Source organism: Odontesthes bonariensis, chromosome 22 (genome assembly GCF_027942865.1).
Source record: "Odontesthes bonariensis isolate fOdoBon6 chromosome 22, fOdoBon6.hap1, whole genome shotgun sequence".
In the NCBI taxonomy this organism is placed as follows: domain Eukaryota; kingdom Metazoa; phylum Chordata; class Actinopteri; order Atheriniformes; family Atherinopsidae; genus Odontesthes; species Odontesthes bonariensis.
In genome coordinates this window covers 23,675-47,055 of record NC_134527.1, presented here as the reverse complement: position 1 = coordinate 47,055, position 23,381 = coordinate 23,675, and the positions used below count along the sequence as shown (strand labels likewise).

General features: G+C 46.9%; 1 protein-coding gene across 2 annotated transcripts; it reads left to right on the top strand.

The window, feature by feature from the left end:
* The first annotated feature begins 1,764 nt into the window (after positions 1-1,764).
* On the top strand, positions 1,765-18,371 carry ythdc1 (YTH N6-methyladenosine RNA binding protein C1). Of its 2 annotated transcripts, none has more exons than XM_075455352.1 (16): positions 1,765-2,087; positions 3,848-3,979; positions 6,457-6,740; positions 6,820-7,219; positions 8,644-8,706; positions 8,791-8,885; positions 9,032-9,140; positions 9,241-9,358; positions 10,750-10,834; positions 10,962-11,116; positions 13,467-13,546; positions 14,197-14,233; positions 15,510-15,549; positions 16,241-16,306; positions 17,569-17,760; positions 17,843-18,371. In XM_075455352.1, exons 1-16 carry the CDS (start codon positions 2,060-2,062, stop codon positions 18,023-18,025), a joined length of 2,067 nt encoding a protein of 688 aa, XP_075311467.1. In that variant the 5' UTR covers positions 1,765-2,059; the 3' UTR covers positions 18,026-18,371. The 2 variants fall into 2 exon arrangements, with proteins under 2 accessions (XP_075311467.1, XP_075311468.1); XM_075455353.1 differs by having other exon boundaries at positions 1,771-2,087; positions 3,848-3,949; positions 17,843-18,369.
* The last annotated feature ends 5,010 nt before the right edge of the window (positions 18,372-23,381 follow it).

The following is a 23,381-nucleotide window of genomic DNA, read 5'->3' as shown; positions in this document are numbered from 1 at the left end:
GAACTGATGTTTTGGACTGAACCATTCACAGAAAGAACTGATGTTTTGGACTGAACCATTCACAGAAAGAACGGATGTTTTGGACTGAACCATTCACAGAAAGAACTGATGTTTTGGACTGAACCATTCACAGAAAGAACTGATGTTTTGGACTGAACCATTCACAGAAAGAACTGATGTTTTGGACTGAACCATTCACAGAAAGAACTGATGTTTTGGACTGAACCATTCACAGAAAGAACTGATGTTTTGAACTGAACCATTCACAGAAAGAGCTGATGTTTTGGACTGAACCATTCACAGAAAGAACTGATGTTTTGGACTGAACCATTCACAGAAAGAACTGATGTTTTGGACTGAACCATTCACAGAAAGAGCTGATGTTTTGGACTGAACCATTCACAGAAAGAACTGATGTTTTGGACTGAACCATTCACAGAAAGAACTGATGTTTTGGACTGAACCATTCACAGAAAGAACTGATGTTTTGGACTGAACCATTCACAGAAAGAGCTGATGTTTTGGACTGAACCATTCACAGAAAGAACTGATGTTTTGGACTGAACCATTCACAGAAAGAACTGATGTTTTGGACTGAACCATTCACAGAAAGAGCTGATGTTTTGGACTGAACCATTCACAGAAAGAACTGATGTTTTGGACTGAACCATTCACAGAAAGAACTGATGTTTTGGACTGAACCATTCACAGAAAGAACTGATGTTTTGAACTGAACCATTCACAGAAAGAACTGATGTTTTGGACTGAACCATTCACAGAAAGAACTGATGTTTTGGACTGAACCATTCACAGAAAGAACTGATGTTTTGGACTGAACCATTCACAGAAAGAACTGATGTTTTGGACTGAACCATTCACAGAAAGAACTGATGTTTTGGACTGAACCATTCACAGAAAGAACTGATGTTTTGGACTGAACCATTCACAGAAAGAACTGATGTTTTGGACTGAACCATTCACAGAAAGAGCTGATGTTTTGGACTGAACCATTCACAGAAATAACTGATGTTTTGGACTGAACCATTCACAGAAAGAGCTGATGTTTTGGACTGAACCATTCACAGAAAGAACTGATGTTTTGGACTGAACCATTCACAGAAAGAACTGATGTTTTGGACTGAACCATTCACAGAAAGAGCTGATGTTTTGGACTGAACCATTCACAGAAAGAACTGATGTTTTGGACTGAACCATTCACAGAAAGAACTGATGTTTTGAACTGAACCATTCACAGAAAGAACTGATGTTTTGAACTGAACCATTCACAGAAAGAACTGATGTTTTGGACTGAACCATTCACAGAAAGAACTGATGTTTTGGACTGAACCATTCACAGAAAGAACTGATGTTTTGGACTGAACCATTCACAGAAAGAACTGATGTTTTGAACTGAACCATTCACAGAAAGAACTGATGTTTTGGACTGAACCATTCACAGAAAGAACTGATGTTTTGGACTGAACCATTCACAGAAAGAACTGATGTTTTGGACTGAACCATTCACAGAAAGAGCTGATGTTTTGGACTGAACCATTCACAGAAAGAACTGATGTTTTGGACTGAACCATTCACAGAAAGAGCTGATGTTTTGGACTGAACCATTCACAGAAAGAGCTGATGTTTTGGACTGAACCATTCACAGAAAGAACTGATGTTTTGGACTGAACCATTCACAGAAAGAACTGATGTTTTGGACTGAACCATTCACAGAAAGAACCGGCAGCTGCCACCCTTGTGTTTCCGTTGGTCTGAACCATTCTACCTGAAACAGCGGGTAATTCCAGAGAGTCTCTATGTAATTCCTCGTGTGTCCGGTAGGTGGCAGTAAGTCACGTGACCGCCGGCTCGGAGCAGCAGCAGGCAGCAGCAGAAGAAGAAGAAGAAGAAGAAGAAGAAGCAGCTCCAACAACAGACGCCGTCCGCCATTTGCTTCCTCCAGATTAGTTTTTTAGATTCTTCTGTGTTACATCGAGTTAAAAATAGTTTTATTCTGCTGTGTAACCTGCGCGCGAGGGTGCAGGACGTCACAGCGTGCGTGATGGCCGCCGACCGGCGCGAGGACAAAGGTGAGGGGCCCGTTAGCAGCAGTTAGCATTAGCTTTAGCATGTGTTGTGTCTTTGTTCTGCGGATCATTCACCCTGGCCGTGTTAGCACCAGACTCCATTCAGAAATCTGGTGTTTTTGGGCTGTGTTAGCACCAGACTCCATTCAGAAATCTGGTGTTTTTGGGCTCTGTTAGCACCAGACTCCATTCAGAAATCTGATGTTTTTGAATGTGTTAGCACCAGACTCCATTCAGAAATCTGGTGTTTTTGTCGCGTCGGCCGCTACATAAACGGACGAGTCACGAGCTGTGACCAAACAGCAGTCCACGCAGGTCCCACGTGGGTTCTGACCGCTTCGGCAGGTGATGCTTTACAGACATAAACAGGTGTGATGCTTTAATACAGACATGAACAGGTGTGATGCTTTAATACAGACATGAACAGGTGTGATGCTTTAATACAGACATGAACAGGTGAGATGCTTTAATACAGACGGGAACAGGTGTGATGCTTTAATACAGACATGAACAGGTGAGATGCTTTAATACAGACGGGAACAGGTGAGATGCTTTAATACAGACGGGAACAGGTGAGATGCTTTAATACAGACGGGAACAGGTGAGATGCTGTAATACAGACGGGAACAGGTGAGATGCTTTAATACAGACGGGAACAGGTGAGATGCTTTAATACAGACGGGAACAGGTGTGATGCTTTAATACAGACATGAACAGGTGAGATGCTTTAATACAGACGGGAACAGGTGAGATGCTTTAATACAGACAGGAACAGGTGAGATGCTGTAATACAGACGGGAACAGGTGAGATGCTTTAATACAGACGGGAACAGGTGAGATGCTGTAATACAGACAGGAACAGGTGAGATGCTGTAATACAGACAGGAACAGGTGAGATGCTTTAATACAGACAGGAACAGGTGTGATGCTTTAATACAGACAGGAACAGGTGAGATGCTTTAATACAGACAGGAACAGGTGAGATGCTGTAATACAGACAGGAACAGGTGAGATGCTTTACAGACAGGAACAGGTGAGATGCTGTAATACAGACGGGAACAGGTGAGATGCTGTAATACAGACGGGAACAGGTGAGATGCTGTAATACAGACGGGAACAGGTGAGATGCTGTAATACAGACGGGAACAGGTGAGATGCTGTAATACAGACAGGAACAGGTGAGATGCTGTAATACAGACGGGAACAGGTGAGATGCTGTAATACAGACGGGAACAGGTGAGATGCTTTAATACAGACAGGAACAGGTGAGATGCTTTAATACAGACGGGAACAGGTGAGATGCTTTAATACAGACGGGAACAGGTGAGATGCTTCAGTATCATTTAATGGATTTATCTTTAGAACCAATCAGAGCTCAGCTCTATGATTACAGATCAATATGTTACTGTTCAGTCCAACACACAGCAGGTGGGGGTACCTGGGGTTAGCGTGTGAAGCCCGTATTATAGGAGGAGTCACTTTGTAAACACCGTTCTGAGGCCGAAGTGATTATAATTAAAGTTCCCTTTACAGCGACGGCCTGAACTGAAACATTTTGAGGTTTTAGATGAAAACATTCCTGCTTCTCTGTCCCTTTCTGAGTAGCTGTTAGCTTAGCTCCCCATCAGAAGTCGCCCTCCAAACTGAGCGCACTCAGTCAGGTGATGTCACCAACTGGTGTGATGTCACCAACTGATGTCATGTAACCAACTGGTGTCATGTGACCAACTGGTGTCATGTGACCACGTGTTTTTCTCTTGCAGATGGAGAGCTGAACGTTCTGGAGGATTTACTGACTGAAGCCCCAGATCAGGACGACGAGCTCTACAACCCTGAGACGGAGCGCGCCATCAGCGACAAGAAGGGTAACGGAACCACTCACGTTACCGCTAATGGTACTGCTTATGGTGCTGCTAACGGTTCTGGTACCGCTAATGGTGCTGCTGGTGGTACTGCTAACGGTTCTGCTAACGGTTCTGGTGCTGCTTATGGTGCTGCTAACGGTTCTGGTACCGCTAATGGTGCTGCTGGTGGTTCTGCTAACGGTTCTGGTGCTGCTAACGGGGCTGGTGGTGGTTCTGCTAACGGTTCTGGTGCTGATATACTAGTGCTGAACGATGTGACTCTGGGTTCAGTGAAAACAAAAGTTATCGGTGGTCCCTCAGACCCGTTGGTCCTCCTTAGTCCCCGTCCACTAACGCACCTCATGTGCTCTGTTATCCCCAATTTGCTCACCTGGGAAGAAGGACGTTGTTGGAGTTGGGTAATGTTAGGGTTAGGGTAATGTTAGGGTAATGTTGGGGTAATGTTGGGGTAATGTTAGGGTTAGGGTAATGTTGGGGTAATGTTAGGGTTAGGGTAATGTTGGGGTAATGTTGGGGTAATGTTGGGGTTAGGGTAATGTTGGGGTAATGTTAGGGTTAGGGTAATGTTGGGGTAATGTAAGGGTTAGGGTAATGTTGGGGTAATGTAAGGGTAATGTTGGGGTAATGTTAGGGTTAGGGTAATGTTGGGGTAATGTAAGGGTAATGTTGGGGTAATGTTAGGGTTAGGGTAATGTTGGGGTAATGTAAGGGTAATGTTGGGGTAATGTTAGGGTTAGGGTAATGTTGGGGTAATGTAAGGGTAATGTTGGGGTAATGTAAGGGTAATGTTGGGGTAATGTTAGGGTTAGGGTAATGTTGGGGTAATGTAAGGGTAATGTTGGGGTAATGTAAGGGTTAGGGTAATGTTGGGGTAATGTAAGGGTAATGTTGGGGTAATGTAAGGGTTAGGGTAATGTTGGGGTAATGTTAGGGTTAGGGTAATGTTGGGGTAATGTAGGGGTAATGTAAGGGTAATGTTGGGGTAATGTAAGGGTTAGGGTAATGTTGGGGTAATGTTAGGGTTAGGGTAATGTTGGGGTAATGTTGGGGTTAGGGTAATGTTGGGGTAATGTAAGGGTAATGTTGGGGTAATGTAAGGGTAATGTTGGGGTAATGTAAGGGTTGGGGTAATGTTGGGGTAATGTTAGGGTTAGGGTAATGTTGGGGTAATGTTGGGGTAATGTTGGGGTTAGGGTAATGTTGGGGTAATGTTAGGGTTAGGGTAATGTTGGGGTAATGTTAGGGTTAGGGTAATGTTGGGGTAATGTTAGGGTTAGGGTAATGTTGGGGTAATGTAAGGGTAATGTTGGGGTAATGTTAGGGTTAGGGTAATGTTGGGGTAATGTTGGGGTTAGGGTAATGTTGGGGTAATGTAAGGGTTAGGGTAATGTTGGGGTAATGTTGGGGTTAGGGTAATGTTGGGGTAATGTTGGGGTTAGGGTAATGTTGGGGTAATGTTGGGGTTAGGGTAATGTTGGGGTAATGTAAGGGTTAGGGTAATGTTGGGGTAATGTTAGGGTTAGGGTAATGTTGGGGTAATGTTAGGGTTAGGGTAATGTTGGGGTAATGTTAGGGTTAGGGTAATGTTGGGGTAATGTTAGGGTTAGGGTAATGTTGGGGTAATGTTAGGGTTAGGGTAATGTTGGGGTAATGTTAGGGTTAGGGTAATGTTGGGGTAATGTTAGGGTTAGGGTAATGTTGGGGTAATGTAAGGGTTAGGGTAATGTTGGGGTAATGTTAGGGTTAGGGTAATGTTGGGGTAATGTTAGGGTTAGGGTAATGTTGGGGTAATGTTAGGGTTAGGGTAATGTTGGGGTAATGTTAGGGTAATGTTGGGGTAATGTTAGGGTTAGGGTAATGTTAGAGTAATGTAAGAGTTAGGGTAATGTTAGAGTAAGGCATGTTTGTTGTGCTGCCAGTCTTCAGCTCTAATATATGGGTTAGGGTTATGCAGGTGTGCAGGATCACTACAGGCAGGGCGGAGGTACTACCTGTGGTACAGATGTTGCTGTCTGCTCCAGGTGTTCAATTCAGTTTATTTATATAGCCCCAAATCACAACAAATGTCATCTCAAGGCACTTAAATAATAAAGTCCAATTGGAATTCAATTCATCGTAATCATAATTAATTAAAAAATAATCCAATTCATTCATATAGAGACAATTCAAAAACAGTTTCCTAGGTAAGGAAACCAACAGATTGCACCGAAACTTCTCTCTGATCCAATCCGTCCTGATGAACCTCCAAGGTTCCTCCCTGTAGGACCAGAAGCTGAGGAAATACCATCCAGAGTAACTATAGAACCAGACAGTTTCAGGTCCAAAGATAACAACTTCAGTTTGAGTTTAGAAGCAGAAAGTTCTGAGTCATCCAGGTCTTTGTGTCTTTAAGACATGTTGTAGTCTGACCAACCTCTTGGTGTAATCTGGTTCCATAGATACATACAGCTGAGTATCATCTGCATAGTGGTGGAACTTGTGTGTAAACGCTGTGTCTCGTCCGTCAGGATTAAAGAGGAAGAGCGACCGCTCTGAGAGCCAGGATCTGAAGAGGCTGCGCTCCTCGTCAGGCCACACCCCCTCCAGATCGTCCTCCAATAAGAGAGGCCCGGGGTCCTCCTTGTCGTCTTCTAAGAAGCCGTCCAGTCCCCGCGGCCGCCACGCCGCTGCATATCGTCATGACTACTACGAAGAGCGAAAAGGACGGCAAGCGGCCCGAGAGGGGCCCCGGACCCGAGGAGATGATGGGAGACGGCGAGAGTCCCAGAGAGCCCTGGAGGGTCTGAGCCAGGTACTGTCAGGGCAGAGGTACAGTGTTCACTGCTGCTCGGGCTGTCAGCCAATCACATTCACTTCCTGTTTGCCTGCAGAAGCTGCGTCGGGATGAGCGGCGGACAAGCCCCCCCACCCTAACGAGAACGAACGAGGAGAACCAATCAGAAGAGGAGGTGGCGGGGGAGTACGGCTCAGAGCAAGCGTCAGGAAGCTCCTCCCCCGCGGCCTCTCACGGAGAAGAGGAGGAAGAGGAGGAGGATCAGGAGGAAGAGGAGGAGGAGGAGGAAGAGGAGGGTATGGAGGAGGAAGAAGAGGAGGAAGAGGAGGAGGGAGAGAAGGAGGAGGAGGAGGAGGAAGAATACGATGAGCGGCGCGGTGGCGCCGAGGGAAATGACTACGACACTCGCAGTGAGGCCGGCGACTCACGCTCCGCCTCCTCCGTCAGTTTCTCTGACGCTGATTCAGCACACTCAGGCTCCGCCTCCGAGGGCTCAGGTAACCATGGCAGCAGCAACACTTATTAAAAATGTTTTAAATCAGAATCATAAAGCAAAAATGTTTTAAAGCAGAATCATGCGAAACTCTGATAATTCATCCCGTTAAAACCCGAAGTTTCTGCTCCAGATGTTCTAAAGCTAACGAATGCTAAATGCTCCAGATGTTCTAAAGCTAACGAATGCTAAATGCTCCAGATGTTCTAAAGCCAACGAATGCTAAATGCTCCAGATGTTCTAAAGCCAACGAATGCTAAATGCTCCAGATGTTCTAAAGCTAACGAATGCTAAATGCTACAGATGTTCTAAAGCCAACGAATGCTAAATGCTACAGATGATCTAAAGCTAACGAATGCTAAATGCTACAGATGTTCTAAAGCCAACGAATGCTAAATGCTACAGATGATCTAAAGCTAACGAATGCTAAATGCTACAGATGTTCTAAAGCTAATGAATGCTACAGATGTTCTAAAGCCAACGAATGCTAAATGCTACAGATGTTCTAAAGCCAACGAATGCTAAATGCTCCAGATGTTCTAAAGCTAACGAATGCTAAATGCTACAGATGTTCTAAAGCCAACGAATGCTAAATGCTCCAGATGTTCTAAAGCCAACGAATGCTAAATGCTCCAGATGTTCTAAAGCTAACGAATGCTAAATGCTACAGATGTTCTAAAGCCAACGAATGCTAAATGCTACAGATGATCTAAAGCTAACGAATGCTAAATGCTACAGATGTTCTAAAGCCAACGAATGCTAAATGCTCCAGATGATCTAAAGCTAACGAATGCTAAATGCTACAGATGTTCTAAAGCTAATGAATGCTCCAGATGTTCTAAAGCTAACGAATGCTAAATGCAGCAGATGTTCTAAAGCTAACGAATGCTAAATGCAGCAGATGTTCTAAAGCTAACGAATGCTAAATGCTACAGATGTTCTAAAGCTAACGAATGCTAAATGCTACAGATGTTCTAAAGCTAATGAATGCTCCAGATGTTCTAAAGCTAACGAATGCTAAATGCAGCAGATGTTCTAAAGCTAACGAATGCTAAATGCAGCAGATGTTCTAAAGCTAACGAATGCTAAATGCTACAGATGTTCTAAAGCTAACGAATGCTAAATGCTACAGATGTTCTAAAGCTAACGAATGCTAAATGCAGCAGATGTTCTAAAGCTAACGAATGCTAAATGCTGCAGATGTTCTAAAGCTAACGAATGCTAAATGCAGCAGATGTTCTAAAGCTAACGAATGCTAAATGCAGCAGATGTTCTAAAGCTAACGAATGCTAAATCCTACAGATGATCTAAAGCTAACGAATGCTAAATGCTCCAGATGTTTAAAGACAGTCTTCATCATTTCAGCTAGTTACTGAGAACATTTAAGCTCCGGTTGAAATTAATCGGACCCTGTTGTGTTTTCTAAAGGCTCAGAAAAGAAGCGGGAGAAGTTGTCGTCCTCGGTTCGAGCGGTCCGTAAAGGGTTGGAAAGTAAGAAGGCTGAAACGTTCCACATGTTGTTTACCCCCCTATCATGGAGGAGATCCGGTTCCACCCCCTTCTCTGTCGTTGCAGATCCCACCAGCAAGCTGCGCTACATCCTGCGAGACGCCCGGTTCTTCCTCATCAAGAGCAACAACCACGAGAACGTTTCCCTGGCCAAAGCAAAGGTTCGTTCGTTAGCTTCCATCCCGGGTTCCATCTTATGACTTGTGACTCCGGCGTTGTTCCCCTGCCTTGTTGCCCCTTGTTGCCCCCTCGCTCGTTGTCCCGTGGGGTGCGGCGTGCGGCTGAACGCTGATCTTGTGATTTGCAGGGCGTTTGGTCAACGCTGCCGGTCAACGAGAAGAAGCTGAACGCAGCTTTCCGCTCGGCTCGGAGCGTCGTCCTCGTCTTCTCAGTGCGGGAAAGCGGAAAGTTCCAAGGTACGAGCAGCTGATGTCAGCATGATGTCATGCAGGGGGAGGAGTCGACCTTCTTCTTGTTCTTCTTCTGTGTTTTATTGGTCACGTCTCTCATCTGCAGGTTTCGCTCGTCTGGCATCAGAGTCTCATCACGGCGGTTCTCCGATCCACTGGGTTCTCCCTGCTGGCATGAACGCCAAGATGCTGGGAGGAGTTTTCAAGATCGACTGGCTCTGCAGGTAAAGAGCTCGGTGGTTAAACAGCTGGTTAAACAGGTGGTTAAACAGGTGGTTAAACGGGTGGTTAAACAGCTGGTGAAACAGCTGGTGAAACAGGTGGTTAAACAGCTGGTGAAACAGCTGGTGAAACAGGTGGTTAAACAGCTGGTGAAACAGGTGGTTAAACAGCTGGTTAAACGGGTGGTGAAACAGGTGGTGAAACGGGTGGTGAAACGGGTGGTTAAACGGGTGGTTAAACGGGTGGTTAAACAGCTGGTTAAACGGGTGGTGAAACAGCTGGTTAAACAGGTGGTGAAACGGGTGGTGAAACGGGTGGTGAAACAGGTGGTGAAACGGGTGGTGAAACGGGTGGTGAAACAGCTGGTGAAACAGCTGGTGAAACAGGTGGTTAAACAGCTGGTTAAACGGGTGGTGAAACGGGTGGTGAAACAGGTGGTGAAACGGGTGGTTAAACGGGTGGTGAAACGGGTGGTGAAACGGGTGGTTAAACGGGTGGTGAAACGGGTGGTGAAACAGGTGGTTAAACGGGTGGTGAAACAGGTGGTGAAACAGCTGGTGAAACAGGTGGTGAAACAGGTGGTGAAACGGGTGGTTAAACGGGTGGTGAAACAGGTGGTGAAACAGCTGGTGAAACAGGTGGTGAAACAGGTGGTGAAACGGGTGGTGAAACAGGTGGTGAAACAGGTGGTTAAACGGGTGGTGAAACAGGTGGTGAAACGGGTGGTTAAACAGGTGGTGAAACAGGTGGTGAAACGGGTGGTTAAACAGGTGGTGAAACGGGTGGTGAAACAGGTGGTGAAACGGGTGGTTAAACAGGTGGTGAAACGGGTGGTGAAACAGGTGGTGAAACGGGTGGTGAAACAGGTGGTGAAACGGGTGGTGAAACAGGTGGTTAAACGGGTGGTGAAACAGGTGGTGAAACGGGTGGTGAAACAGGTGGTGAAACGGGTGGTGAAACAGGTGGTGAAACGGGTGGTGAAACGGGTGGTGAAACAGGTGGTGAAACGGGTGGTGAAACAGGTGGTGAAACGGGTGGTGAAACAGGTGGTGAAACGGGTGGTTAAACAGGTGGTGAAACGGGTGGTGAAACAGGTGGTGAAACGGGTGGTTAAACGGGTGGTGAAACGGGTGGTTAAACAGCTGGTGAAACGGGTGGTGAAACGGGTGGTTAAACAGCTGGTGAAACGGGTGGTGAAACAGGTGGTGAAACGGGTGGTGAAACAGGTGGTGAAACGGGTGGTGAAACGGGTGGTGAAACGGGTGGTGAAACAGCTGGTGAAACAGCTGTTTGGTCACCTAACCCTTTGGTCTTAATGGGACGGCTATGTGACCATGTGATCATGTGACACAGATCAGCCAATGACAGCTGACCCACATGTTGTTGTTTACAGGAGGGAACTTCCTTTCATCAAGACGGCGCACCTGTTCAACCCCTGGAACGAACACAAGCCCGTCAAAATCGGACGTGATGGACAGGTCAGCTCGCCACCGCCTCCCTCTGGTTCTGGTTCCGGTTCTGGTCCTGGTCCTGGTCCTGGTTCCGGTTCTGGTCCTGGTTCTGGTCCTGGTTCTGGTTCTGATGGTTAAATCTAATCTCTTTCAGGAGATCCAACCAGACGTCGGCGCCCAGCTGTGTGCCCTCTTCCCATTGGACGAGAGCGTGGATATTCACCAGGTGGCTCGTCGTATTCGTCACAAGCGTCGGACGCCATCGGAGCCGCGTCCCCGAGGCCGACCGCCGCAGCGCGAACCGGGAAGGTTAGCCAATCACCAAGCTCCTTCCCTCGCTTCGTGTTCTTCTTCTCCTGCGACCGTGGCTCCTCCCACTGCCGGACGACGGAGACCCTGCGGCTAGCGTTGATGGTTCTCTGGTTGTTGTTGTTTTCCCGTCTGGAGTCGGCGCCGGAGCGCCGGCCCCCCGCCGCCGGAGCGCCGCTCTGCGGCGGGTCCGAGTCTCAGTCTCAGTCAGTTTGAGCTAAAAGCTTCGTGTTGGGTCTGATTCCAGCTGCTCACCTGTTTTATGATGTCATGGTTTGTGTTAAACCAGCATGATGTCACACGACGTCACATGATGTCATAGTTTAACCAGGAGAAAGAGTTTAATCTCTGAAGCTTTTTGTCTTTTACAGGATTAAAAATCGAAGTTTAGGCGGACTGTGGCTGACCTTTTTAGAGAAAAAGGACCAGCGTCCCCGGACTGACTGAGGGGGCGGGGCTAAGGGAGGGAGGCGGGGCCAGGTAGGACTAAAGTGAGCTGCCAGCGGACTGTTTGGTGGCGTGGGCGGGGCCTCAGGACTGTTTGTTGGGGGCGGGGCCTCAGGACTGTTGTGTTGGGGCGGAGCCTCAGGACTGTTGTGTTGGGGGCGGGGCTTCCTCTGGCTAAAGTAAGGTAAATTACAGAAGGAGACGGACTGATTCAGAATAAAACCCTCTGGGACTGATGAACCCCACCCTCCCCCCCCACCCCCCCATATGAAAGGACAGTGTTGCCCCTCCCGCCCCTCCCGCCTCCCCCTCGGCGTGCACACACTGAACCGGCTGCTGGTTCAGGTGTGCGTGTGATGGACTAACGGTGAGTGAGGAGGAGGACCGGGGGCGGGGCCACAGGACTGTGGGTCTGCAGGGGGCGGGGCTGGGCTCAGGGGGGCGGGGCTGTGTGTTTGATTGACAGGACTGCACCATCATCATCACCTTCATCACCCTCAGGTTTATAAAAGCCTTTAAGTGGACTGATGAGCAGAGCCTGTTGTTGTAATGACCAGCAGAAGCGGTATGTTGTCCCTGTAACTGTTTCTTAACTGTGTGTGTGGAGCTCAGTCTGTCGTGTGCACATTTCACACTGAGACGCAGAAAACTGGACCAGGTAAAGCCCAGAACCGGACCGGGTAAAGCCCAGAAACCGGACCAGAACCAGAGGTTTGGGTCCTGTGCATCTACACAGAGTACACAGGAAGCAGAGCATCACACCTGTAGGTGTACGACGAAGCAGCGTAGCATGGCAACGCCATCTCAGTTTATTCAGTATATATTCAGTTTATATTCAGTATATATACTGTATATATTCAGTGTATATATTTACAGTATATATTCAGTATATACAGCAGCACTCGGACGGTTCTGACCACTGACTGTCAGCAGCCTCAGAACCATAGCCAAGGAAAATCCAAACTGGGATTAACATGATTCTGATTGGTCAACAATTGGTTAATTAGTTTTAACAAGGTTGGTTGGTTTTAATGAGGTTAGTTGGTTTTAATGGGGTTAGTTTTAACAAGGTTAGTTGGTTTTAAAAGGGTTAGTTAGTTAGTTTTAATGGGGGTAGTTGTTTTTAAAAAAAAATTATTTTATGTAAAAGTATCAAACTGATCATCATCTGAGAAACTGAAGCCTCTCCGGTGGCAGGAAGTCCTCTGATAGGTGGGTTAGTTAAAGCAGGTAACCAGCAGATAGGTGGGTAAGTTAAAGCAGGTAACCAGCTGATAGTTGGGTCAGTTAAAGCAGGTAACCAGCTGATAGGTGGGTCAGTTAAAGCAGGTAACCAGCTGATAGGTGGGTTAGTTAAAGCAGGTAACCAGCTGATAGTTGGGTCAGTTAAAGCAGGTAACCAGCTGATAGGTGGGTCAGTTAAAGCAGGTAACCAGCTGATAGGTGGGTTAGTTAAAGCAGGTAACCAGCAGATAGTTGGGTTAGTTAAAGCAGGTAACCAGCTGACAGGTGGGTTAGTTAAAGCATGTAACCAGGAGATAGTTGGGTTAGTTAAAGAAGATAACCACCTGATAGGTGGGTTAGTTAAAGCAGGTAACCAGCTGACAGTTGGGTTAGTTAAAGCAGGTAACCAGCTGACAGTTGGGTTAGTTAAAGCAGGTAACCAGCAGATAGTTGGGTTAGTTAAAGCAGGTAACCAGCAGATAGGTGGGTTAGTTAAAGCAGGTAACCAGCAGATAACCGGCCGTGTTGAAGCTGCTTCGTCGTACGCACGCCTGTAGATGACACTCAGGGTGGTTTTACTTTCAGATCTGACGTGTGTGTGTTGACAGTTTCCAGTGTGTGTGTACATGCGTGTGTGTGTGTGTGAGTGTGTGTCTTACCTGTGGACTCGTTCATGTAGGCGTCGCCCTGAAGAGTACGACCTCCACGGCAGGAAGAGACCGCGAGCCGACGGGCCGCCGGACTTCAGCCAGAGAGCAGGTTGTTCACCTGGAGGTTTTACCTAAACACACCTGCTCTGTTGCACTGACACTCTCTCTCTCACACACACACACGCACACCTGAGACACACACACAGGTAAAAGCACACACAGGTAAACACACACACACACACCTGACACACAGGTAAACACACCTGACACACAGGTAAACACACACATACACAGGTAAACACACACACATACACAGGTAAACACACACACATACACAGGTAAACACACACACATACACAGGTAAACACACACAGGTAAACACACACCTGAGACACACACACCTGACACACACCTGAGACACACACACACACAGGTAAACACACACCTGACACACACCTGAGACACACACACACACAGGTAAACACACACCTGACACACAGGTAAACACACACAGGTAAACACACACACACAGGTAAACACACACACACAGGTAAACACACACCTGAGACACACACACACGCAGGTAAACACACACCTGACACACACCTGAGACACACACACACCTGACACACACACACACCTGACACACACACAGGTAAACACACACCTGACACACACCTGAGACACACACACAGGCAAACACACACCTGACACAGTTTCAGGCGAACCTCTTTAACTCTGCACCTCGTTTATTTTCAGGGTTCATCCAGGACCTGCGGAACCAACCGGTGGACAGGTGAGCGGCGCCACATCACTCACTGGGAGTGGGAGGGGCCTCACATGGCTCACTGGGAGTGGGAGGGGCCTCACATGGCTCACTGGGAGTGGGAGGAGCCTCACATGGCTCACTGGGAGTGGGAGGAGCCTCAAGCTGCGTGTACACCAAGGGCGACCTCCGCTATAGCTCATTACCATAATGTTAGCTTGAGTTTAATCGCTGGAATCCGCTCTGGTCGCCCAGTTCGCTCACCCTCCATAGAGAAATAATGATTTCCGGCGCTCAGGTAGCTTAGGTCGCTCTTAGGTCGCTCTCAGCATCACATGACTCACTGGGAGTGGGAGGAGCCTCACATCACTGCCTGGGAGGGGGAGGGGCCTCGCATCACTGCCTGGGAGGGGGAGGGGCCTCACATCACTGCCTGGGAGTGGGAGGGGCCTCACATCACTCACTGGGAGTGGGAGGGGCCTCACATCACTGCCTGGGAGGGGGAGGGGCCTCGCATCACTGCCTGGGAGTGGGAGGGGCCTCGCATCACTGCCTGGGAGTGGGAGGAGCCTCACATCACTGCCTGGGAGGGGGAGGGGCCTCGCATCACTGCCTGGGAGTGGGAGGGGCCTCGCATCACTGCCTGGGAGTGGGAGGGGCCTCGCATCACTGCCTGGGAGGGGGAGGGGCCTCGCATCACTGCCTGGGAGTGGGAGGGGCCTCACATGACTCACTGGGAGTGGGAGGGGCCTCACATGACTCACTGGGAGTGGGAGGGGCCTCACATCACTGCCTGGGAGGGGGAGGGGCCTCACATGACTCACTGGGAGTGGGAGGGGCCTCACATGACTCACTGGGAGGGGGATGGGCCTCACATCACTGCCTGGGAGTGGGAGGGGCCTCACATGACTCACTGGGAGTGGGAGGGGCCTCACATGACTCACTGGGAGTGGGAGGGGCCTCACATGACTCACTGGGAGGGGGAGGGGCCTCACATCACTGCCTGGGAGTGGGAGGGGCCTCACATCACTCACTGGGAGGGGGAGGGGCCTCAAATCACTGCCTGGGAGGGGGAGGGGCCTCACATCACTGCCTGGGAGGGGGAGGGGCCTCACATCTCTCACTGGGAGGGGGAGGGGCCTCAAATCACTGCCTGGGAGTGGGAGGGGCCTCACATCACTGCCTGGGAGTGGGAGGGGCCTCACATCACTCACTGGGAGTGGGAGGAGCCTCAGCAGATGTATTATCGGGGTAAATGGTTGAACGTGTGGGAGCATGGAGGTCACAGTTTGTTTTATCTCTGCAGGAGATTCTCCAGCGTCAGACGAGACGTGTTTCTTAACGGGGTGAGTTTACCTGTTTACCTGTGTGAGTTTACTTGTGTGTGTGTTTACCTGTTTACCTGTGTGTGAGTTTACCTGTGTGTGAGTTTACCTGTGTGTGAGTTTACCTGTGTTTATCTGTTTACCTGTGTTTACCTGTGTGTGAGTTTACCTGTGTTTACCTGTGTGTGAGTTTCCGTGAGTTTACCTGTGTTTACCTGTGTGTGAGTTTACCTGTGTTTACCTGTGTGTGAGTTTACGTGAGTTTACCTGTGTTTACCTGTTTACCTGTGTGAGTTTACCTGTGTTTACCTGTGTGTGAGTTTACCTGTGTTTACCTGTTTACCTGTGTGTGTGTGTTTACCTGTGTGTTTACCTGTTCTGTTTACCTGTGTGTGTGTTTACCTGTTTACCTGTGTGTGTGTGTGTGTGTTTACCTGTTCTGTTTACGTGTGTGTGTTTACCTGTTCTGTTTACGTGTGTGTGTTTACCTGTTTACCTGTGTGTGTGTTTACCTGTGTGTGTGTTTACCTGTGTTTACCTGTGTGTGTGTTTACCTGTTTACCTGTGTGTGTGTTTACCTGTGTTTACCTGTTCTGTTTACCTGTGTGTGTTTACCTGTTCTGTTTACCTGTGTGTGTTTACCTGTTTACCTGTGTGTGTGTTTACCTGTTCTGTTTACCTGTGTGTGAGTTTACCTGTTTACCTGTTTCAGTCCTACAACGACTACATGAGGGACTACCACCACAGCGTCGGGCCCCCGGCTCCTTGGCAGACTCTGGTACGACTCACGCACAACAACTGAGACTCACTTAAAGGATCAGAATATGTTCTGTTTCCTGAAAGCTGTGGATCCGAGGGGGGACATTGAGCCCGAATGGGCCATGTTCCGTGCCTCCATTGTTGAGGCGGCCGACCGGAGCTGTGGCCGTAAGGTGGTCGGCGCCTGTCGTGGCGGCAACCCCCGAACCCGCTGGTGGACCCCAGTGGTGAGGGAAGCCGTCAAGCTGAAGAAGGAGTCCTATCGGGTCTTTTTGGCCAGTGGGACTCTGGAAGCAGCTGATGGGTACCGACAGGCCAAGCGGAACGCGGCCTCGGCGGTTGCTGAGGCAAAAACTCGGGCTTGGGAAGAGTTCGGGGAGGCCATGGAGAACGACTTCCGGACGGCCTCGAGGAGATTCTGGTCCACCATCCGGCGGCTCAGGGGGGGGAAGCGGTGCACCGTCAACACCGTGTATGGTGAGGGCGGGGCTCTGCTGACTTCAACTAGGGACGTCGTGAGTCGGTGGGGGGAATACTTCGAGGGCCTCCTCAATCCTACCGACACGCCTTCCGATGAGGAAGCAGAGTTGGGGAGCTCGGACGTGGGGCCTCCCATTTCTGGGGCTGAGGTTGCCGAGGTGGTCAAAAAACTCCTCGGTGGCCCCGGGGGTGGATGAGGTCCGTCCTGAGTTCCTCAAGGCTCTGGATGCTGTAGGGCTGTCTTGGTTGACACGCCTCAGCAGCATCGCGTGGACATCGGGGGCAGTGCCTCTGGACTGGCAGATCGAGGTGGTGGTCCCCCTCTTTAAAAAGGGGGACCGGAGGGTGTGTTCCAACTATAGGGGGATCACACTCCTCAGCCTCCCTGGTAAGGTCTATTCGGGGGTACTGGAGAGGAGGATCCGCCGGATAGTCGAATCTGGGATTCAGGAGGTGCAGTGTGGTTTTCGTCCTGGCCGTGGAACAGTGGACCAGCTCTATACCCTCCGCAGGATCCTGGAGGGTGCATGGGAGTTCGCCCAACCGGTCTACATGTGTTTTGTGGACTTGGAGAAGGCGTTCAACCGTGTCCCTCGGGGACTCTTGTGGGGGGTGCTCCGGGAGTATGGAGTGCCGGACTCCTTGATATGGGCTGTTGGGTCTCTGTATGACCGGTGTCAGAGTTTGGTCAGAGTTTTGGTCCCCCATCGTTCTGTCGGACTCTGGAACGCCGACTGTCAGCAGCTTTGATGTAATGATGATGTCATGATGATGTAATGATGATGTCATGTCTGTCGGCAGGCGGCGTACCCCGGCGTGGAGCAGCAGCCCCCCCACCACCCCCCCTACTACCACCACAGCCACCCCCCGCCCCCCCCTCACCAGGCCTACCATCACCACCACCACCCCCCCATACCGCCACACGAGGCCCCGCCCCCTCGCTTCAGGGACAAACAGCGAGCCCCGCAGCACCGCAGCTTCGCCTCCAGCCCGGTGAGTACCGTGAGGTTCTGATCGGGTCCTGATCAGGTCCGTTATGGCTCGGTCTCACCGCCTGTTTTCTCCCATCATGCAGCACGACTACGACATGCGGGTGGACGACTTCCTGCGGCGGACGCAGGCCGTGGTGAGCAGCCGGCGGGAGCGCGACCGGCAGCGAGAGCGTGAGCGCGGCGGCCCGCGGCGGGACCGCGAGCGCGTGAGGGACCGAGACCGGGAGAGGGAGCGGGACAAGGAGAGGGGGCGGTACCGGCGGTGACCTGTTGGGGGCGAGGGCATTTTATTTTGACAGTCAGCTGTGACTACTTCCTGTTTCTGTTGAAAATATAAACCTATGGAAAAAAAAAAAGCTGCATTATGACATCATTGGTTTTTCAGAATAAAATTTTTTTGTTCAAAGCTTTTATTTGAAGGTCTGTGACATCACAGGAGCAGCGTGACGTCATTTCCCAGAATCCTCTCTGTCTGTCAGGTGGTCTGAGGTCACATGACCGCAGACGGAAGCAGATCAGCAATCATGTTTTCTTTTATTGTGAAAGGTTTAGGCAGCATTTCCTGTTACCAGATTAAACGTTTTTTAATGTTCCAAATAAAATGTGTCGTTTGTTCCACGTTGGACCAGATCCTGACCCGGTCTGAAGGCTTTAAAACACCAGAACCAGATCCAGATCCTGACCCGGTCTGAAGGCTTTAAAACACCAGAACCAGAACCTGAACCAGATCCTGACCCGGTCTGAAGGCTTTAAAACACCAGAACCAGATCCAGATCCTGACCCGGTCTGAAGGCTTTAAAACACCAGAACCAGAACCAGATCCTGACCCGGTCTGAAGGCTTTAAAACACCAGAACCAGAACCTGAACCAGATCCTGACCCGGTCTGAAAGCTTTAAAACACCAGAACCGGAACCTGACCCGGTCTGAAGGCTTTAAAACACCAGAACCAGAACCACAGTTGACCCAAACCGGGTTCTTTAAGGTTCTTATTGTAATTCTTCAGTTCATAAAGGACCCAAACCGGGTTCTTTAAGGTTCTTATTGTAATCCTTCAGTTCATAAAGGACCCAAACCGGGTTCTTTAAGGTTCTTATTGTAATTCTTCAGTTCATAAAGGACCCAAACCGGGTTCTTTAAGGTTCTTTAAGGTTCTTATAGTAATTCTTCAGTTCATAAAGGACCCAAACCGGGCTCTTTAAGGTTCTTATTGTAATTCTTCAGTTCATAAAGGACCCAAACCGGGTTCTTTAAGGTTCTTATTGTAATCCTTCAGTTCATAAAGGACCCAAACCAGGTTCTTTAAGGTTCTTATTGTAATTCTTCAGTTCATAAAGGACCCAAACCGGGTTCTTTAAGGTTGTTATAGTAATTCTTCAGTTCATAAAGGACCCAAACCGGGTTCTTTAAGGTTCTTATTGTAATCCTTCAGTTCATAAAGGACCCAAACCGGGTTCTTTAAGGTTCTTATTGTAATCCTTCAGTTCATAAAGGACCCAAACCGGGTTCTTTAAGGTTCTTATTGTAATTCTTCAGTTCATAAAGGACCCAAACCGGGTTCTTTAAGGTTGTTATAGTAATTCTTCAGTTCATAAAGGACCCAAACCGGGTTCTTTAAGGTTCTTATTGTAATTCTTCAGTTCATAAAGGACCCAAACCGGGTTCTTTAAGGTTCTTATTGTAATCCTTCAGTTCATAAAGGACCCAAACCGGGTTCTTTAAGGTTCTTATTGTAATTCTTCAGTTCATAAAGGACCCAAACCGGGTTCTTTAAGGTTCTTATTGTAATCCTTCCGTTCATAAAGGACCCAAACTGGGTTCTTTAAGGTTCTTATTGTAATTCTTCAGTTCATAAAGGACCCAATCCGGGTTCTTTAAGGTTCTTTAAGGTTCTTATTGTAATTCTTCAGTTCATAAAGGACCCAAACTGGGTTCTTTAAGGTTCTTATTGTAATTATTCAGTTCATAAAGGACCCAAACCGGGTTCTTTAAGGTTCTTATTGTAATTCTTCAGTTCATAAAGGACCCAAACCGGGTTCTTTAAGGTTCTTATTGTAATCCTTCAGTTCATAAAGGACCCAAACCGGGTTCTTTAAGGTTCTTATTGTAATCCTTCAGTTCATAAAGGACCCAAACCGGGTTCTTTAAGGTTCTTATTGTAATTCTTCAGTTCATAAAGGACCCAAACCGGGTTCTTTAAGGTTCTTATTGTAATTATTCAGTTCATAAAGGACCCAAACCGGGTTCTTTAAGGTTCTTGTAGTAATTCTTCAGTTCATAAAGGACCCAAACCGGGTTCTTTAAGGTTCTTATTGTAATTCTTCAGTTCATAAAGGACCCAAACCGGGTTCTTTAAGGTTCTTATTGTAATCCTTCAGTTCATAAAGGACCCAAACCGGGTTCTTTAAGGTTCTTATTGTAATTCTTCAGTTCATAAAGGACCCAAACCGGGTTCTTTAAGGTTCTTGTAGTAATTCTTCAGTTCATAAAGGACCCAAACCGGGCTCTTTAAGGTTCTTATAGTAATTCTTCAGTTCATAAAGGACCCAAACCGGGCTCTTTAAGGTTCTTATTGTAATCCTTCAGTTCATAAAGGACCCAAACCGGGTTCTTTAAGGTTCTTATTGTAATTCTTCAGTTCATAAAGGACCCAAACCGGGTTCTTTAAGGTTGTTATAGTAATTCTTCAGTTCATAAAGGACCCAAACCGGGTTCTTTAAGGTTCTTATTGTAATTCTTCAGTTCATAAAGGACCCAAACCGGGTTCTTTAAGGTTCTTATTGTAATCCTTCAGTTCATAAAGGACCCAAACCGGGTTCTTTAAGGTTCTTATTGTAATTCTTCAGTTCATAAAGGACCCAAACCGGGTTCTTTAAGGTTCTTATTGTAATCCTTCCGTTCATAAAGGACCCAAACTGGGTTCTTTAAGGTTCTTATTGTAATTCTTCAGTTCATAAAGGACCCAATCCGGGTTCTTTAAGGTTCTTTAAGGTTCTTATTGTAATTCTTCAGTTCATAAAGGACCCAAACTGGGTTCTTTAAGGTTCTTATTGTAATTATTCAGTTCATAAAGGACCCAAACCGGGTTCTTTAAGGTTCTTATTGTAATTCTTCAGTTCATAAAGGACACAAACCGGGTTCTTTAAGGTTCTTATTGTAATTCTTCAGTTCATAAAGGACCCAAACCGGGTTCTTTAAGGTTCTTATTGTAATCCTTCAGTTCATAAAGGACCCAAACCAGGTTCTTTAAGGTTCTTATTGTAATTATTCAGTTCATAAAGGACCCAAACCGGGTTCTTTAAGGTTCTTGTAGTAATTCTTCAGTTCATAAAGGACCCAAACCGGGTTCTTTAAGGTTCTTATTGTAATTCTTCAGTTCATAAAGGACCCAAACCGGGTTCTTTAAGGTTCTTATTGTAATCCTTCAGTTCATAAAGGACCCAAACCGGGTTCTTTAAGGTTCTTATTGTAATTCTTCAGTTCATAAAGGACCCAAACCGGGTTCTTTAAGGTTCTTGTAGTAATTCTTCAGTTCATAAAGGACCCAAACCGGGCTCTTTAAGGTTCTTATAGTAATTCTTCAGTTCATAAAGGACCCAAACCGGGCTCTTTAAGGTTCTTATTGTAATTCTTCAGTTCATAAAGGACCCAAACCGGGTTCTTTAAGGTTCTTATTGTAATCCTTCAGTTCATAAAGGACCCAAACCAGGTTCTTTAAGGTTCTTATTGTAATTCTTCAGTTCATAAAGGACCCAAACCGGGTTCTTTAAGGTTCTTATTGTAATTCTTCAGTTCATAAAGGACCCAAACCGGGTTCTTTAAGGTTCTTGTAGTAATTCTTCAGTTCATAAAGGACCCAAACCGGGTTCTTTAAGGTTCTTGTAGTAATTCTTCAGTTCATAAAGGACCCAAACCGGGCTCTTTAAGGTTCTTATAGTAATTCTTCAGTTCATAAAGGACCCAAACCGGGCTCTTTAAGGTTCTTATTGTAATCCTTCAGTTCATAAAGGACCCAAACCGGGTTCTTTAAGGTTCTTATTGTAATTCTTCAGTTCATAAAGGACCCAAACCGGGTTCTTTAAGGTTGTTATAGTAATTCTTCAGTTCATAAAGGACCCAAACCGGGTTCTTTAAGGTTCTTATTGTAATTCTTCAGTTCATAAAGGACCCAAACCGGGTTCTTTAAGGTTCTTATTGTAATCCTTCAGTTCATAAAGGACCCAAACCGGGTTCTTTAAGGTTCTTATTGTAATTCTTCAGTTCATAAAGGACCCAAACCGGGTTCTTTAAGGTTCTTATTGTAATCCTTCCGTTCATAAAGGACCCAAACTGGGTTCTTTAAGGTTCTTATTGTAATTCTTCAGTTCATAAAGGACCCAATCCGGGTTCTTTAAGGTTCTTTAAGGTTCTTATTGTAATTCTTCAGTTCATAAAGGACCCAAACTGGGTTCTTTAAGGTTCTTATTGTAATTATTCAGTTCATAAAGGACCCAAACCGGGTTCTTTAAGGTTCTTATTGTAATTCTTCAGTTCATAAAGGACACAAACCGGGTTCTTTAAGGTTCTTATTGTAATTCTTCAGTTCATAAAGGACCCAAACCGGGTTCTTTAAGGTTCTTATTGTAATCCTTCAGTTCATAAAGGACCCAAACCAGGTTCTTTAAGGTTCTTATTGTAATTATTCAGTTCATAAAGGACCCAAACCGGGTTCTTTAAGGTTCTTGTAGTAATTCTTCAGTTCATAAAGGACCCAAACCGGGTTCTTTAAGGTTCTTATTGTAATTCTTCAGTTCATAAAGGACCCAAACCGGGTTCTTTAAGGTTCTTATTGTAATCCTTCAGTTCATAAAGGACCCAAACCGGGTTCTTTAAGGTTCTTATTGTAATTCTTCAGTTCATAAAGGACCCAAACCGGGTTCTTTAAGGTTCTTGTAGTAATTCTTCAGTTCATAAAGGACCCAAACCGGGCTCTTTAAGGTTCTTATAGTAATTCTTCAGTTCATAAAGGACCCAAACCGGGCTCTTTAAGGTTCTTATTGTAATTCTTCAGTTCATAAAGGACCCAAACCGGGTTCTTTAAGGTTCTTATTGTAATCCTTCAGTTCATAAAGGACCCAAACCAGGTTCTTTAAGGTTCTTATTGTAATTCTTCAGTTCATAAAGGACCCAAACCGGGTTCTTTAAGGTTCTTATTGTAATTCTTCAGTTCATAAAGGACCCAAACCGGGTTCTTTAAGGTTCTTGTAGTAATTCTTCAGTTCATAAAGGACCCAAACCGGGTTCTTTAAGGTTCTTATAGTAATTCTTCAGTTCATAAAGGACCCAAACCGGGTTCTTTAAGGTTCTTATTGTAATTCTTCAGTTCATAAAGGACCCAAACTGGGTTCTTTAAGGTTCTTATTGTAATTATTCAGTTCATAAAGGACCCAAACCGGGTTCTTTAAGGTTCTTATTGTAATTCTTCAGTTCATAAAGGACCCAAACCGGGTTCTTTAAGGTTCTTATTGTAATCCTTCAGTTCATAAAGGACCCAAACCAGGTTCTTTAAGGTTCTTATTGTAATCCTTCAGTTCATAAAGGACCCAAACCGGGTTCTTTAAGGTTCTTATTGTAATTCTTCAGTT

Coding starts and splice junctions, on each gene's coding strand:
- ythdc1 (XM_075455352.1), top strand. CDS start 2,060: ATGGCCGCCGACCGGCGCGAGGACAAAG. Junction 3,980..6,456: donor CACTCACGTTACCGCTAATG/GTACTGCTTATG, acceptor CTCGTCCGTCAG/GATTAAAGAGGAAGAGCGAC. Junction 13,547..14,196: donor GGACTTCAGCCAGAGAGCAG/GTTGTTCACCTG, acceptor GTTTATTTTCAG/GGTTCATCCAGGACCTGCGG.